Below are 15,990 nucleotides of genomic sequence, written 5' to 3'. Positions count from 1 at the left end.
ACTGTACACAAAAGTTGTGAATTTATTAATATCCACAGGCATTAATGTAACCGCCGGAAGTCTATGAGAATTTCTTGGCACATCATGTACATTACTGTATGTTTTGGCATCAATTTTCATCTAAACGTAACACGGACACTGGAACTGACTGATAAACAACACCGATCACCAGCCACAGCATCCACACACAATCTCAAAACGGAAGTGACGTCGTCCGTCACCGGCACCATCTGAATGCGTCCGTCAACATAAAAAGTGCCCCATCTGAACTTGGGGACCCACGGCACACAAACTATACCACAAGTTCTGCAGTCACGATTCATATCTGGCCCACCCGAAGAGCCAGAAAACACTTTCTGATGTGCCCTCTTTCTCCTGTCAGTGAGTCGAATCGCACAGTAACAACTTCAGTCTGGGAGTTTGGCAGGGAGACGGTTCATTTTCTGACGACGATGCGGGTACACCGAATGTTTGCTGTCCTCTACGTGGAGAATAAGGCCCGTGGGTCTTTGGCAGCAGGCTGACATCTGGGCCCGCTGGAGCCCCGGCTGGCTACGCCAGCGGGAGGACTTTGGTCCTGGTGGAGTGGTGCGGTAGAGAGAGACCGTGCGCCGTGGAAATAGCTTATCTTGACAGGTGGGTAAAAATTCCAGGAGAAGGAGGTGGTGGGGAGCGGGTGGTGTGGCTGGAAGTATGGCATTGGTCCTGAGCTGGCAGTGTGTGTCTGGAGGTGGTGGTGGTGGTGGTTGGGGGGTCGTGTAGAGAGGCAGTCTGGTGGTGATACTGGGGAGGAGGTCAGTGTAGAGGCAGTCTGGAGGTGGTACTGGGGAGGAGGTCAGTGTAGAGGCAGTCTGGAGGTGGTACTGGGGAGGAGGTCAGTGTAGAGGCAGTCTGGTGGTGATATTGGGGAGGTGGTCAGTGTAGAGGCAGTCTGGTGGTGATACTGGGGAGGTGGTCAGTGTAGAGGCAGTCTGGTGGTGATACTGGGGAGGTGGTCAGTGTAGAGGCAGTCTGGAGGTGGTGGCGGGCGAGTGGAGGGTAGTCAGTGTAGAGAGCCCAGAGGCAGTGTGGAGGTGGTGGTGATGGTTGGGGGTGGTCAGTATAGAGGCAGTCTGGAGGTGGCACACTCAGACCGTGCTGAGCTTGACCAGGCCCCGGACGGAGTCTTGGTGCAGGGAGTCCTGGCTGGCGGGGTCGTAGAGCTGGCCCGGGTGCACGTGGGTCACGTGGGCAGCGCAGGGCAGGGGCCCCGGGCCTGGCGGCGACGGCGTCTCCTGGTCCGGGCTGACGAAGTGGTGGTGGCGGCAGTGTGCGTCCGCGTCCCTCAGGGTCAGCATGTCGCCGGCGCAACTCAGACTGGGGATGGAGGAGGGCAGGGAGGGCTGGCTGGGGGCCAGGGAGACGCAGGGGCCCCCTAGAGAGCTCTTCCCTGGGAGAGGGGCCCCTGCGGTCAGCATGGCCGGGTTGCTGTGAAGCAGCGGAGTGGCGGCGGCCTGCAAAACGAATTTGGTGCTCTGAATGCACTGATCTTGGGCACACTGAGGAGACGGGGGTGGGGGGAGACAGACCAAGGACAGAAGAAGAGAAGAGAGAGGAGGACAGAAGAAGAGAAGAGAGAGAGAGCAGAGAGGAGGACAGCGGGATAGGCACGAACGATGAGTTTTTGAGGAGGAAGATGAAGTGAACGGTGCAAAACAGGTGCGGGAAGAAGAGAATGAAACACATGTTAACAGAAAAGGAGAGGGAAAAAAAGAGAAAGATGAAGTTAGCGACCCCATGGGAAAAAAATGAGTCTTTACACACGACATGCCATAAACATACATGATCCCATCTGCACAGAAACAATCCAAGCAAAAGTTAATACGCTAGTCATTCTGTTTGAGGTAAATTTGATAAAATGGCTATAGGGAACAGTCCAGTGATCTAATTCTGAACCATGCGTGAAGACGTTGCCTCATCCGTCACATCTACTGTATTTGAGTTACCAGGAAAGTGTCGACAACCACATGAATGACTGAATACAAACACAAGGACTGTGGAGCTACAATATTCTAAACACTGGCCAGGACCAGAGGGAAAGTCCTATACAACTATAGAGACAGTGAGAAAGAGAGAGAGACAAGGAGACAGAACAAGAGAGAAAGAACAGAGAGAGACTCGGACAGAGGGAACGGCGTGGATGAAGAAAAACCAGACCTCGGCCGTGAGGCACAGAGCCTTTCATATCATCGGCACTTGAGGGAGCAGCGGAGGCAGTGTTCAGAGAGGACATCACTCACATCCAGCAAAAATAACTGTTTCCTGTGGATATAAATACTCAAGTGCCAGTCTAGGTCTGTCAAAAGCTAAACATCTCTAAAGTGGGCAGACTCTCTTCCGCATACGCACGCACACATACACACGCGTGCACACACACACACACACACACGCACAAACGCACGCACACACACACACACACACACACACACACGCACACTGCCTACCATGTGAGTGTGAAGCTGGGTGGAGGCGTATAGGCTGGTCCCGTTGGAGTGCGAGGCCGGCTGGGGCGTGTCCGGCTGGATGAAGCCTCTTCTGTCAACGAGGCTGAGAACAGAGGGAAGCACCAGGCATGAGCGAAAGAAGGACCAGAACATCCATGCAGGTGCCTGTGTGTGTGTGTGTGTTTGTGTGTGTGTGTCAGTAAATCCTCCAGGCTCCATCCCTGCCTGCATGCCCACACACCGAGCAGACGTCAGCGAAGAACATTCCCCAACACGCTCCCCCAGGGTAACAGGAAACCTGTGTTAATGACGTGTGAAATTCCAAGGGGATCGACCTCATGCACCGTCTGAGCAAACCGTACACACACATCCAGTTCCTTGCGCACCGCGTGGAAATGAAAAATGGAATGGGGGCTAGCTGATGAATCATTGTTTTTAATTGAACACATGGCGGAGCAACAATTATCCGTTTTATGTGCTATTGGAGGGTGTTCCATCATGCTGTCACCAGAGAGATTTCAGTTTCTCCCCCAGACGGACCAGTTAGTTTAAATCTAAATGTAATAACCCACCATATGCTAGGGAATGCAAACGATCTGCTGAGCTCATCTTAATGTGGAAGACAAAGACATTTCAATTCCCCCGAATGAGGAGAAACAGCGAGTGTGTGTTCATTATTCCAGATCGGGCTGATGACTATCTCTTGACTGAGGCGGCCTCTCATTAATTGAACACAGCAGCCGTTTGATTCACCCAGGGGAGCACATTCTGTCTCTGCTGACGAACGCAGTCAGGGAGAGATATCAGGAGAGGGGAGGGAGGAATGACAGGGATGGAGAGACAGAGAGAGAGAGACCTGCGCTCACCTGGGGGGGAGAGGTCCACAGAGGGCAGCGCAGCAGTTGGTCAGGATGTTCCCGTAGCTGTACGGGTTGTAGTTGTCCTTCCCTCGCTTGGTCGACCACGAGCCTTTAATCTGGAACCAGACGATCACAGAAACAGAGACGAGAAACGACGGATGAGACGGACCAATCGCAGATGAGACAGGAGGCCGCGGCGTGTGATTCGCCAGAAGCACGGTGAAAATGGAAAATCAAGGCAAGTTATTACACGGAGCCCCAGGTCATTTCATGGTCCTTAAACATGTTTTTGAAAGATTTTTCAAGGTGCCCACCCACATCCATTGTATGACCAAAACGGTGGTAGAGCAATTATCAGACTTTCTCAAAAGTGCTAGCTTTGTCAACGTTTTGATCTGAACCATTGTATATGATCATAAGTAACCTTAAAACAGGGCTAAACATGCATTTTCCCTTTACTACTCCTTTAATGCCCGACTGAACCGTTATCAGATACCAGGGCTGACGGGGAGGAAGGGTGGATTATGGGAGGTGGCGAGGATTCTGTGGTACTCACGTCCTCGTTGGTGGTCTGATTGGAGCTTATCAGGTAGGTGTGGAAACCGGACAGGCCGACGATGGACCACACAGAGAAGAAACACACCACCACCTCCAGCACAGTGAGCCACGCGGTTAAGGGAGAGAGGACTGACACAATGGAATTGTCTCTCACACACACACACAGCAAGGATATGAAACGCACACATGCAGCAAGGACATGAAACACGCACGCACGAACGAACACACGCACGCGCACACACACACACACACACACACACACACACACACACACACACAGTATCCGCATTAATCAGACAAGACTGGAATGAGCTACATTTAAAGTGGATTTGACCTTGGCATGGCACAGTGGGACATATCGACCACTAGAAGACTGTGTCAAGGCCATTGATTTAGTAGACTATGCACTCTACATGCGGAACATTAAATAACTGTGTCCTCTATAATGTCCTGAATGACTCCAGGCAAAGTGGATACACAGGCTACACACGCCAATCGACTATATGATGTGATAGACCCAAACACACACGGCTACCTCACCCAGAGAAAGAAGAGAAAGAGAGAGAGAGAGACAAGATGGAGAGCACACACACAGAAAACTCTCAGATAAACAAGGCCTCTCTCGCTTCTCGGCATTCATGTAGCACGCTCTGACCCCATGTGGGTGTGCGCGCGCGTGTGTGATTTTGACCTAAATGGTGCGTGACAGGTGCATGTTCTGCAGATGCCAGCAGGGAGGTGGGAGCTAATGGAAACAGAGGCAAGGCATCTGCTCCTTCATAGAAATCAAATTCTCTCCCAGAGTGAAGGGAGAGATGCCATCTAGATAGCCTCTCGTTTCAGCCTGGGCTGCCATTAACATCGGTCCTCGCATGGCGTGTCGTCGGCTCGTCTGTGTGCGTCAGTAAATGGTTATCTTCATGTCCCGGCCCAGACGGCTGAACTCGGAAAGACAGACAGAGAGACGCTCCAGTCAGAAAGACAGAGAGACACTCAGTAGGAAAGACAGACAGGGAGAGAGACAGACAGTTTGAAAGACAGGCAGAGACTGTCAGGAAGACAGACAGACAGACAGACAGACAGACAGACAGACAGACAGACAGACAGACAGACAGACAGACAGACAGACAGACAGACAGACAGACAGACACTCAGAACATCAGGCAACACCCACAGAAAGACAGATGTAGACAGACATCCAGTCAGTCAGAAAGACACTCAGTCAGTCAGCCCGTCAGTCAGTCTGTCAGTCAGCCCGTCAGGCAGGCAGTCAGAGCCCCGGTGGAAGGATATCTGGCCGGGCTGTCTTTGAGTGCGCTGAGGAAGCCTGTCCGGTTGGATCCTGCGGACAGACGGAAATGTGTTACATGAAAGTAGCGCCATCAAGCTGCGGCTTCCAACAGCACTTCCAACAGCACTTCCAACAGCACGACAGTGGGGGCGACGGGAGCTCTCAGAGGGAAGACCTGAGACTGACTTGATCAAGGGCCGTTCCTCCAGCGGGTACGCCGGCTAACGACGGAGCCACCGGTCACACAATGTCACTGGCCAGACCCCAGGGGGCCGTGACGATGACTGAACCCAGTCAGCCGAGAACATTTCTGGTGTTCACAGCGGTGACGCTGACTCGGTCGATGGGCCTAAATGGAAGGGATCGACGAGGAACGCCCAGTCGAATAAATCCTGCGCGGTAACTCTTAGCACCAACGCTCAAAAATCCATATAGCAGCTGAGCGACTGACAGCGGGTGGCTCTGCGACTCCATCTCCACAACAACGAAAACAGAATAACCCGCAATCAATAGCCTCGCCGCCCTGAGGCTGACGCTGTGACTGGATTCAATAGCCTTGCTGCTGCTCATCATCATCATCATCATCATCATCACCCGTAATCCACTCATTACCCCTGACGGAATCATCCAGAAAAGCCAGAGAGGGAGGGGCTTCAGGTGAGCGATCAAGGAGGTATTGGGGTCCCATCCCCCTTGCCTGGCCCCGGGCTCCCCTCGCTTCGGGGCCCTGCCCTGCCGGGGTTGATTGATCTGTGGAAACAGCGAAGTGCCACAAACTCGGTGGCAGCTCTAGATCTCCGCCCCCCGAGAAAGAGCCGCGTCGGCAGCTTTGGCCTACCACTCGGGAGCAGAGTGGAGAGATGGAGGGCTGATGTAGGAGGAGGAAGGGTGGGAGAGGCCGGCTAAATCGATCTGAGAGCTCCCCTCTCATCCATTACGGAGATGAAGTGCCCCGAGTAGCTGCTCTGGCAGCCTTCAGAATGCCCCTTTGTTTATCTGTAAATACTGCTGACTGCATCGAATACATCTGAATATGAGGTCTCAAGTGTAAAATCAATGTGGGAAGATCATTTAGTACAGGAAATAAATGTCCCAGTGCATTAGGGGATTGGGGGACAGGGACTTTGGGCACAATAGAGAAGGGTTAGGCAAGTTAATTCTCTGTGTTACAGAGATAAAATGGTGTGCTGCTTTCGATCATCTTGTTTCACTATCAAATAGATCTGGAGTGGTACTTTCCACTCATCTGACATTTATGGGGGACATTGAGGGAAAACGGTGTGTGTGTGTGTGTGTGTGTGTGTGTGTGTGTGTGTGTGTGTGTGTGTGTGTGTGTGTGTGGTAGTACTCACTCAGGATAACGTGTGTGATGACGAAGGCGAAGATGAAGACGGTGAGGAAGGAGAGAGAGAGGATGAACAGGTAGAAGAAGCGGTAGTTCCTCCGGCCAACACAGTTCCCCACCCAGGGACAGTGGTGGTCAAAACGCTCTAGAGAGAGAGAGACAGAGAGAGAGAGAGAGACAGAGAGAGAGAGAGAGAGAGAGAGAGAGAGAGAGAGACAGAGAGAGACACAGAGAGAGAGAGACAGAGAGAGAAATAAAGAAAGAGCGAGAGAAAAGAGGGGAGAGAAATAGTACCACACAGACAATGAGTGAGGACATTAGAGGTACATCAGGAGAGATAGAAAAAAGATGAGAGAGAGAGAGAGGGAGAGAGGGAGGAAGGGACGGGGTAAATCAGTTCAGAAAGAGTGGGTGGGTTTAGTCATACATGTTTAACAGCCATAGAGTCGACCTCTCTTGCCATTTTAACACATACATGCGCAGGTGGTCCGCTGTTCCACTCACCCACACAGTTGTCACACAGGCTGCAGTGTGAGGCCCGCGGGGGTCTGAAGATCTTGCAGGTGAAGCAGTATTTGAGTTTCACTGTCTGACCGTTGATGAGCACCTCTCTGGTCCTCGGCGGAGGCCTGTAGCCTGGCCCGCTCGCCCCGTTAGCTGCATCTACAAACCAGACAGGAGCGGTATAAGCCTGGGGTTTCACTATGGTGAACGTAGGCCTTAAATATAGCCTTCAGTTGCATACTATTGAAAGAGTGAAATTCTGGTATAAACTACTAGATTAAATGTCATAGGTGGGGGTTTTGGGGGGTGGGTGGAGTGTCAAGTATCGTCGCTAACTATGTATTGTCGCTGACTCTATTCAATCTACACCTCTGGAGGTCACTAAAGGAGTGCCACAGGGTTCAATCTTAGGGCCCTTACTCTTCACTTTATATATAAATAACATTGCCTCCTCAGGTTGCAAGGTGCATGCATACTACGCAGATTATAAAGTTCTTAGTACATGTGCTAGGTGAAGCACTGTCATAACATTCAACTCTTTCCAGCGCTCACTACTAGAGCTTAAACTTGTCCGGAATGCTACAAAAACAAAATATATGCTATTCACCAGATCCCATCCACCACAGGATATATTATAGTAAAAATTTGAACTTTGGATGGTAATGCCATTGAAGAGTATCTTGGTATATTCATAGATGAAAACTCTCCTTTAAAAATCACGCTTGGGTTCTTTTATAGAAATAGAGCCTGCTTCTCACATGAGAACAGGAAGCTCTTAGTGCAGTCTACATTCCTGTCAGTGCTTGATTACGGCAACATCATCTACAATATATGCATGCTGCCCCCACTACCTTGAAATGGCCTCTCTCCAAAGCCAGAGCCTGGAGCCGCGCCTGGCTATTGTCGCAATTCAATTTGATAGCTTGGCACGTTGGATACATTGGATACCTTATAATCTGTCAAATTGTCCTGTAAATAGTACTTTACATATGTGTTAATGACAATGAAATAGCCAAATGCCTTTCATAGTTTATAGGCAAATTTAATGGCAAATTTCCCCCATGGGGATTATTAAAGTAGGCCTATATCTTCTCTTCAATCTTAGGGAGCTATGAGTTAATGGCATTGAAATAACTGAATGCCTTTAATAGTCTATAGGGAGTGTTAATACCTTTAATCGTTTATATGGATGCGTTAATCCGGCCATTCAAACACTGATTTCATATCAAATGAATGAAATTGCTTATTCCTTCAACCTGCAGCATTGAGTAGCCTACAGTACCTCATGCTGAAAAACTACTTTGACTGTAATAACATCATGTGCCTTCGTATAACGCAATTTGCCACCTTGTTTCCTATTTTAAGAGTCCAGAATATTTGAATAGAGAGAATGCCTATTTTCTGCAGCATGTAGGTTATATTTTGATGATCTGTACACTTTTAGATAAATCTCTAAAGTTATGAGAACGAACCCAGCAGTTTCCCTTGGTGGACATTTCTGCAATACAATTCACACCCCCAACTATTACACTATTTCTGTCTGTCCAACATTTTTATGGTTTGCTGCCGAGTTACAAAAGCTTGCGCTCCAAAAATTATAATCACAATTCTGCTATTGTCACAATTCAATTCGACAATAGCAGAATCAAAGTGGCACATTGGATACACTAGATAGCTTAGAATCAGTAATATTGTCCTGTAAATACTACTTTAAATATGTGTTAATGCCATTGTAATAGCTGAATGTCTTTAATAGTTTATAGGAAGCGTTAATACCTTTCATCGTTTATAGGGATGCGTTAATCCAGCCATTCCCAACATTGAGTTCATATCAAATGAATGTTGGATAAAGTCAGGTAAATAGTTTATTCCTTCAATCTGCAGCATTGAGTAGCCTACCTCATTGAGTAGCCTACCTCATGCTGAAGAACTACATTGATGTGTATACAATGTGCCACTTTGTTTCCTATTTTAAGAGTCAAGCATATTTGAAGGAACAGAGAGAATTCTTATTTTCTGCAACATGTAGGCTATATTTTGATGATCTGTGCACTTTTAGACACAGGTCTAGCCGTTTTCCTTGGTGGTTATTTCTGCAATACAATTCACCCCCACAAATACAATTCACCCCCACAAGGGGATTTAGGAAGCGGAACTACTTACGGTAGCTATTGTTATTGTTTATGTTGCTAGGCTACCTAGTTTGCGGAAGTTTACACAGGTATGTGCTGCGACTAAATAGTTCTATGATGAATATTTTAAAAAGCCTTTCCAGATGAACTAGAATCTTACTTTATGGCGAATTATATGTCAGAGCGCCAACTAACACCTCGGTGAGTTTCTTGTCTTTGAAATCGAGAGTTTAACATGTTTTTGAAATATTTTTCAAGATGCCCACCCACATCCATTGTATGACCAAAACAGTGGTAGATCAATTATCAGACTTTCTCAAAAGTGCTAGTTTTGTCAATGTTTTGATCTGAACCATTGTATATGATCATAAGTAACCTTAAAACAGGGCTAAACATGCATTTTCCCTTTACTACTCCTTTAACAAACAAGTCTCATTTCAGTTTTCTGTAAAATCATTCATATGTCAAAAGCATGGCGTGGGAACGGACTGTCGCAGATTTTGCCATGGTGCGGCTTTGACCTTAAACCCCGTGAAATGGCTTGATACTGTCTATCGGTCAGCATTTCGCTTTGTTACTGGTGATAATTTCCGAACACATCATTGTAATTTGTACCAGGTTGTGGGTTGGCCATCCCTGGCCGCTAGGAGAGCGCCGCACTGGCTCCTGTACGTGTACAAAGCAATCTTACAAAAACTGCCTAATTCCCTAACATCCCTTGTAACATGGCGAGCAAGCATCCATATTATAAGGTCTTGGGACTGGTTGGCTCTCAAGGGCCCTCGAGTCAACACCAAACTAGGAAAGACCGCCTTAAGTTACAGTGCTACCAGGGCATGGAATGAGTTTCAGGAAACCTAAGTCACCTTCCAAAATAAAAAGTCAAGTCTCTTTATTGTCACATCAACCGTCCAAATTAAATTCCTCATAGGTGTGAAAACTATATAGCTAAATAAACCTGGTTCTGATCACAGTACACAAGTGTACCACCAGGAGTTCTCTGCTCCAGGGACCAAAACAAAACAAATTAAGCCATCGTACTTCCACAGACAAGGCTACTGTGTGCGATATATCAGTCAACGCTTTTTACTGGCTTCCTCACAGACGAAGGCAATTGAATTTACAACGGAGGGCCCCTGGGCCACAGTGGCACGGTTTACTTGGCATTACATTATTCATCTGCTCAGCAGGACTCTACTCAGACACACACAGACTTTTTCCTCCAAGGTACAGATGGTGGCCACACCTCAAGAGTCAGACGGGGTGATTTTATTCTCCTAAGTGTGGTCTGAGAGGGCCTCTCTCTCGCTCTCTGTTTCACCTGCCGACCAGAGTCAGCACTGCTGTCTTCCAGTTTTTCTTATACGTGTCGTTCCTTGTTAATATTTCACAGCGCCAACACCAGCAGTTTATTGTTTATATAACTCCAATATAAAAAGTTAATGGGTGGGGTTTATACGCACCATATGAGAATGAAAAATACTGTAAGACTATAAATGGTGCCTGTATGCCTACTGAATCTACTGTGGCTGGAATATCAACTCGGTAAACATCTGCAGGACATGATATTTTAAATATTTAACGAGTTGTGTACAGTGCACATGGACAGTATGGAGCCAAACATGTATTATGGATATGTGGAATGGCAGAGAGAGATCACTTGCCATACCTTCTCATGCCATTCTTCTTCTTCTTCAGAGAGAATTGCAGTATTCAACATTACGCTCTCCATATACCATGCAGGAGAGATATTGTACTCCATAGAGACAGGAAGAGACAGAACTAAGGCTTTCCTTTGACTGCATGCTATCTGTAACAGAAAAAGAAAATCCTCACTGAGCTGTTTGAAAGCTTTGGTTTGCGAGTCAGACCCAAGGTGAGGTATGACATGGAGAGGCTAAGAAAAAGTTGTTTATGATCGAGTGTTTGCAACAGCAAGGGGTCTGAGAGATCAGTTCACAGAAGCCGGAAAGGGTTCTAAATTATTTAAAGACAGAAACTGACAGTGGACATATTTGCTTGCCGTAGTAGCCTAACCCTTCCTTATATACTGTAGGCTAAACTCTATAGCCTCCGACACTAAAGCAGAGATGGTTCCTTTCATCCGCCAAGAACTGCCTGATACACAGAGCAATGCCCAGACTGCCCATTGTCCAAGTCTTGCTCCTCTTGTGATTGACCGGAATGTTACCACCCAGGTTTGGGATTTCTGTGTTCAAACACAGGAAAAAAACACTGTGCCAAGAATACCTTCTAGTATGCCCTCCAGCAGAAATGTATCTGACTGAACATAATGGATTCTTTTTGGTGCACACAAACTGTCTCAGGGAGAGCCAGGCTCTAATGATAAGGACTCAAGATCTTATCCCGCTGAAGGTGTCTCTTCATCAGACAACTTGCCTTTGTGGCCAAGGCCAAGCTGCTCGTTTCACTTCAGCACAACACAACAACACGCCTTCTTATCAACACACAATTCAGAGACAGGGAGACGAACATAAAAAGTAGTTTGCGAATGCTCAATTGACTTGGTTTGAATCCCTTAGTTGGCTGAAGGTCATAACAATGCACAATGATAAACAACTGTATACAGTACACAGACAAAGGGAACAACAGCCTTGGGGGGTTGAGGATCCTGTGTCCGTCTGTCTGTGCCTGCCAAGTCTCTGGTTTCATAGTTACCGATCTGTCTCTCCAGGTCCGCTGCCTCGTCAGGCGTGGCGCGGGGCAGGACCCCCGGGTCGGTGAAGCTGGCCCTGAACAGCATCCCCACCACAAACAAGAACAGCACACCTCCGACGGCCGGAATGGCCGGGGTCAGGTTGGACGCCAGGAACGGACAGCTGCAACAGAGCGCCAACAAAAGCTGTTGTTAGAGAGAGAGAGAGAGAAAAAAGATATAGCCTATCCAGAACAAACTGATTTTACTACACCTGTATCCATCCACTTGAAGCATGGTCTTTATTCGGTTCATAAGTCTAGGTTGATCTCATTAATAACAGTCTTCTCCAGAGGTGGAGAAGCAAAGGCATTTCTGTAAATCTATTTTATATGGTAATATTTTGCATGCTTAATTCTAATTGAAGAGAAACACATTTGCATCTGCAACAAAGCAGAGAAATAAAGGCCATGCTCATCTACAAAATGTCTTTATATGGACACAGGCTTCCTTCTAACAAGACCTGGGTTTGTGGCATAATCAAGAGCATCTAAGATTTGTAAGAACAGTCAGATCTTGTTATTCCCAGCTTAACAGGGAAACTCAGAAAATATTGTCTGTACTGTAGTTTCTCATGTGCAGATCATCATAGACAGCCCTACACCATATCTAACAAGTTAAGTACCTTTCTAAATTAGATTTGTATTATCCACTCCACAATGTAGGCTACAAAAAGGATAGGACAAACATCCTAGTAAACATAAGCAGTTGAAATCTCAGTTAATTCTCTACATCAAGCCTACGTCTTTTTCTATAATTAAGAGATCATTCATCAGACCACACGAGTTGCATAGCAGATCGTCTGCATGCTTAGACAAGGTCATTGAATTTAGGAAATGTTCCTTTCAATTCATGTTTCCTTTCCTCCTTATGCTTATCAATAGCATAAGGAGCACAGATTCACTTTTAAACTGAGCCACATGTCTATATTGTAGAGAATAAAACGGAATGATTTAATTCACTCAGTGAGACAACTATGCTGTAAATAAATTAGACCAGACTGGCCTCCTCAAGACCTCATCTGATCATCATGCTGGGATTGGAAATAGCCTCAGCTTTCCTAGAAATCCCATTTAGAATGGCCTTCCATTATATCGGAGGTGACCATCAATGAATGTTGTTGTTGGCAGAATTGCAATACATTTCAGCAGGGCTTTTTCCCCCTGGAGCTGGCATGCAGACTCATTGAAGAGTGAAAGGTTAAGTAAGGACAGCAAAACAAGAGAATCTACAAAAAGGATTATTATCCTGACATTGAACAATGTTTCGCCAGGGCATGGCAGCACCTTTTGAGTGGCCCCTAGACTGTGGAATAGCATCCCGCTCTCTATCAGATCTGCCCCTTCCATTAATTCCTTCAAGTCCAGGCACAAAATGTACTTTTATTTTTTAGCATTTGGATCCTCCTGATGGGGTTTTACATGGCTATGTGTTGTCATTTTGTACCTGTGTTGCATTGATGTTTATGTGGGTGATGCTTACCTGTGTTGTATTGATGATTATGTGGGTGTTTTTGTTTTGTCTTTTTTACTGTGATTTTCATTGTGATTTTACTGCCCGCTCTGATTTGTACAGCACTTTGGTTAACGTGACTTGTGTTTAAATGTGCTTTAGAAATAAATTTGACTTAAATGTTCTGCTAATAAAAAAAAGAAGAAAGATGACAACTATTGCAACATGGGTCACATGTCATTAGAACATTTTCCTGCCTTGAGAAATGAAATACATGCTGCAAGACACATTGTTTCTGTGGTTTTATGAGAAGTCTGTAAACAAGTACCAGAAGTTGATTCAAGGTACAATTCCATCCCATGCATTAGAACTTCACTATTTTGTGCACAAAGTTTCCCAAACAAAGCTAAGAGGACGATGCATGATAAGTTGATGATTTTGGGGACAGCATTTCAAAAGTTTGGGCTTGGGTAGAAGAGCAATCAGCCTTATCTTTCCGTCAAACACAACCATCCAACAGAATCTAACTGGGACAATCGACTCTCCTCCTGTTACCTTGGAGACGCAGGCTGTTCTACAGGACACAAAGAGCTTGAGAGGAAACGGTTACCTTGGAAACGGGAACACTGGGGTGCCGTGTTTTGGAAGTTGTGGTATGGAATGTGGGAGGACAGAGAGAAAAGGATGGGGGATGGGTATGTCGGAAAACCTCAGTCATCCCACTCTCCTCTTTTCAAATTGGTAAATGGATCTGTTTTGCGATCACAATAACTATAAAGTCACTACAGTAACATTACATGTGGTGACACACTAGTATAAGCAAGTTAGAATTCCTAATTTAAAAATTCTAACTGCAACTGGGTTCTTGGTACAACCTTGGTTCACGTGGAACGTCAGGTCCTTTAAAAAAAAAATCTGCAGAACCACACTGGTCTCTTTGAAAACATTGGATGTGTTCCAGATCTGATAACCTGTGAGGCAAGATCAGAGAGGATGACCATGTGGTTTGCTCCCTTGAAAGAGGTGGTTTGTCCTGTGCTTCTCAAGAAGGGCATCACAAGACATCCTTGTGTTACTTAAATTAGCAGCATCCATGTCAGGTCTCTCGGAATCCATACAAAAACCTACAACTGTGGAATAGAGTATCCCAGTGGTGTAGTGGAGGGTATATCAGTATACCCACTTCTTTATCTATGGACACACACATACCCTATTCTTCAACCACCACTAATGTAAAAACTGTAACATTGCTGCAATTTAGCCATTAGAGTACACTCCCTTCTTTAGTCACCACTACAGCCCCGGGCCTAGTTTAAACATAGTCAACTTATTGCATTAGATTTTTCCTGACCAGTAAGGAGTGAGCTAAAACACGTTGTTGGATATCATTGGCCAAATGATAGAGTAGTAGCCTACATTCCATTCCATCATCTCCTTAGCATAACAGAAGCTCTCTGTCTCTACTTGGAAGGGTAAAAAGTCTAGACGACAGATAATTAAGGCCGTTCCCGGGTTGTGTGGTAAGGGTAGTGTAAACAACTGATAAGGCTCTCCAATGTGTGTGTTGCAAATGAAATTCCAAAGTTTGGCGAGGTACCAAAAAACATTTTCGGTGTAGGGAACCAATCAGACCTAGGCCTCTGAAGTCATGAGAATAGCCTACATGTTCACCGCGCATCATGATTGAGTCTTCCCTGAGTGGACAATGATTTACGTTTTTATTAACACTTACTCAAAAGCGAAGAATAGTCCGCTGGTGACCATGATAAGGACCAAGGTTAGGTAGAAGACGCCAGTCTGTCTTGCCATCATGATCCTTCCATTACAATAGAATTTATTTCGACCAGGAAAAATCTGCCACTTCCTCCGCGGAGTCCTCTTCTTTTTGTGCGAGGTCTCCATAAGCGACGAGTTGCGCGTGCAGATCTGATTATACTGGCATTCCCGCACGGGCTCGTCTAGTCCGAGATGCATCTGTAAATAGCGCAGCTTGTACACACCAGTACGGGGAATCCAACGGTATCTGAGAAATAAAAGGAAAATAAATTCTGCGCCACAATATCGAGTGTTGCGCAAGCTGACGACGTTGCCCGTTACAAATCAATAAATCATTCAGGGAAAAATAGCATGATGCCATGCAATCATTATCTCAGTTCAACCAGGAATCCAGAGACCGTAGCTAGCTATCATCGGGTCCCACCGTCGGGCATGTGGGGGACTCCACTTCACATTCTCTCGGGTCAACCTCTTTGTCAAGAAACCTGAGAAAACAACTGTTTGAATAATACTTCCATTGTATTTTAGACAGAAATGCCTAATGCGTTTCTGTCAATTGGCCAGGTTTGTGTAATGTTACGTTGGCCACACAAAACGAAATAAAACAAATCTCGAGAGGAAGCGAGTCCACGAAACCCCCAGACATAAAAAGAACACGTCCTTCAAGTGTCCTCGGAAAATACGCCTTTGCAAAATCAATGTGGTGAAAAATACATTTGAAAACCATTTAGAAACAGAAAGTTAATCAAAATAAAACGCATGTTCCTGCAATGATAGCTATATCCGCAAAACAAGAAAAAAACATCTTGCAGAATAGCGCCGATTGGTTTGGAGGAGGTGCACAGCCTTCGTTGCAAGCTAAGGTTAGACTAG

General features: G+C 46.2%; 1 protein-coding gene across 1 annotated transcript; it reads right to left on the bottom strand.

The window, feature by feature from the left end:
- Positions 1–1,017: 1,017 nt before the first annotated feature.
- Positions 1,018–15,315, bottom strand: zdhhc14 (zDHHC palmitoyltransferase 14; the record flags this gene model as incomplete). Its single annotated transcript, XM_084439400.1, has 9 exons — positions 1,018–1,538; positions 2,484–2,586; positions 3,350–3,459; positions 3,900–4,002; positions 5,195–5,243; positions 6,545–6,682; positions 7,042–7,200; positions 11,853–12,013; positions 15,074–15,315. The coding sequence occupies 9 exons, from the start codon at positions 15,313–15,315 to the stop codon at positions 1,128–1,130; spliced, it is 1,476 nt and encodes a 491-aa protein (XP_084295526.1). The 3' UTR covers positions 1,018–1,127.
- Positions 15,316–15,990: the final 675 nt, after the last annotated feature.

The sequence above is a fragment of the Borostomias antarcticus genome (assembly GCF_949987555.1).
Source record: "Borostomias antarcticus genome assembly, chromosome: 6".
NCBI classification, from domain to species: Eukaryota; Metazoa; Chordata; class Actinopteri; order Stomiiformes; family Stomiidae; genus Borostomias; species Borostomias antarcticus.
The sequence above is the reverse complement of the archived record's forward strand: the minus strand, read 5'-3'. Positions and strand labels throughout refer to the sequence as shown.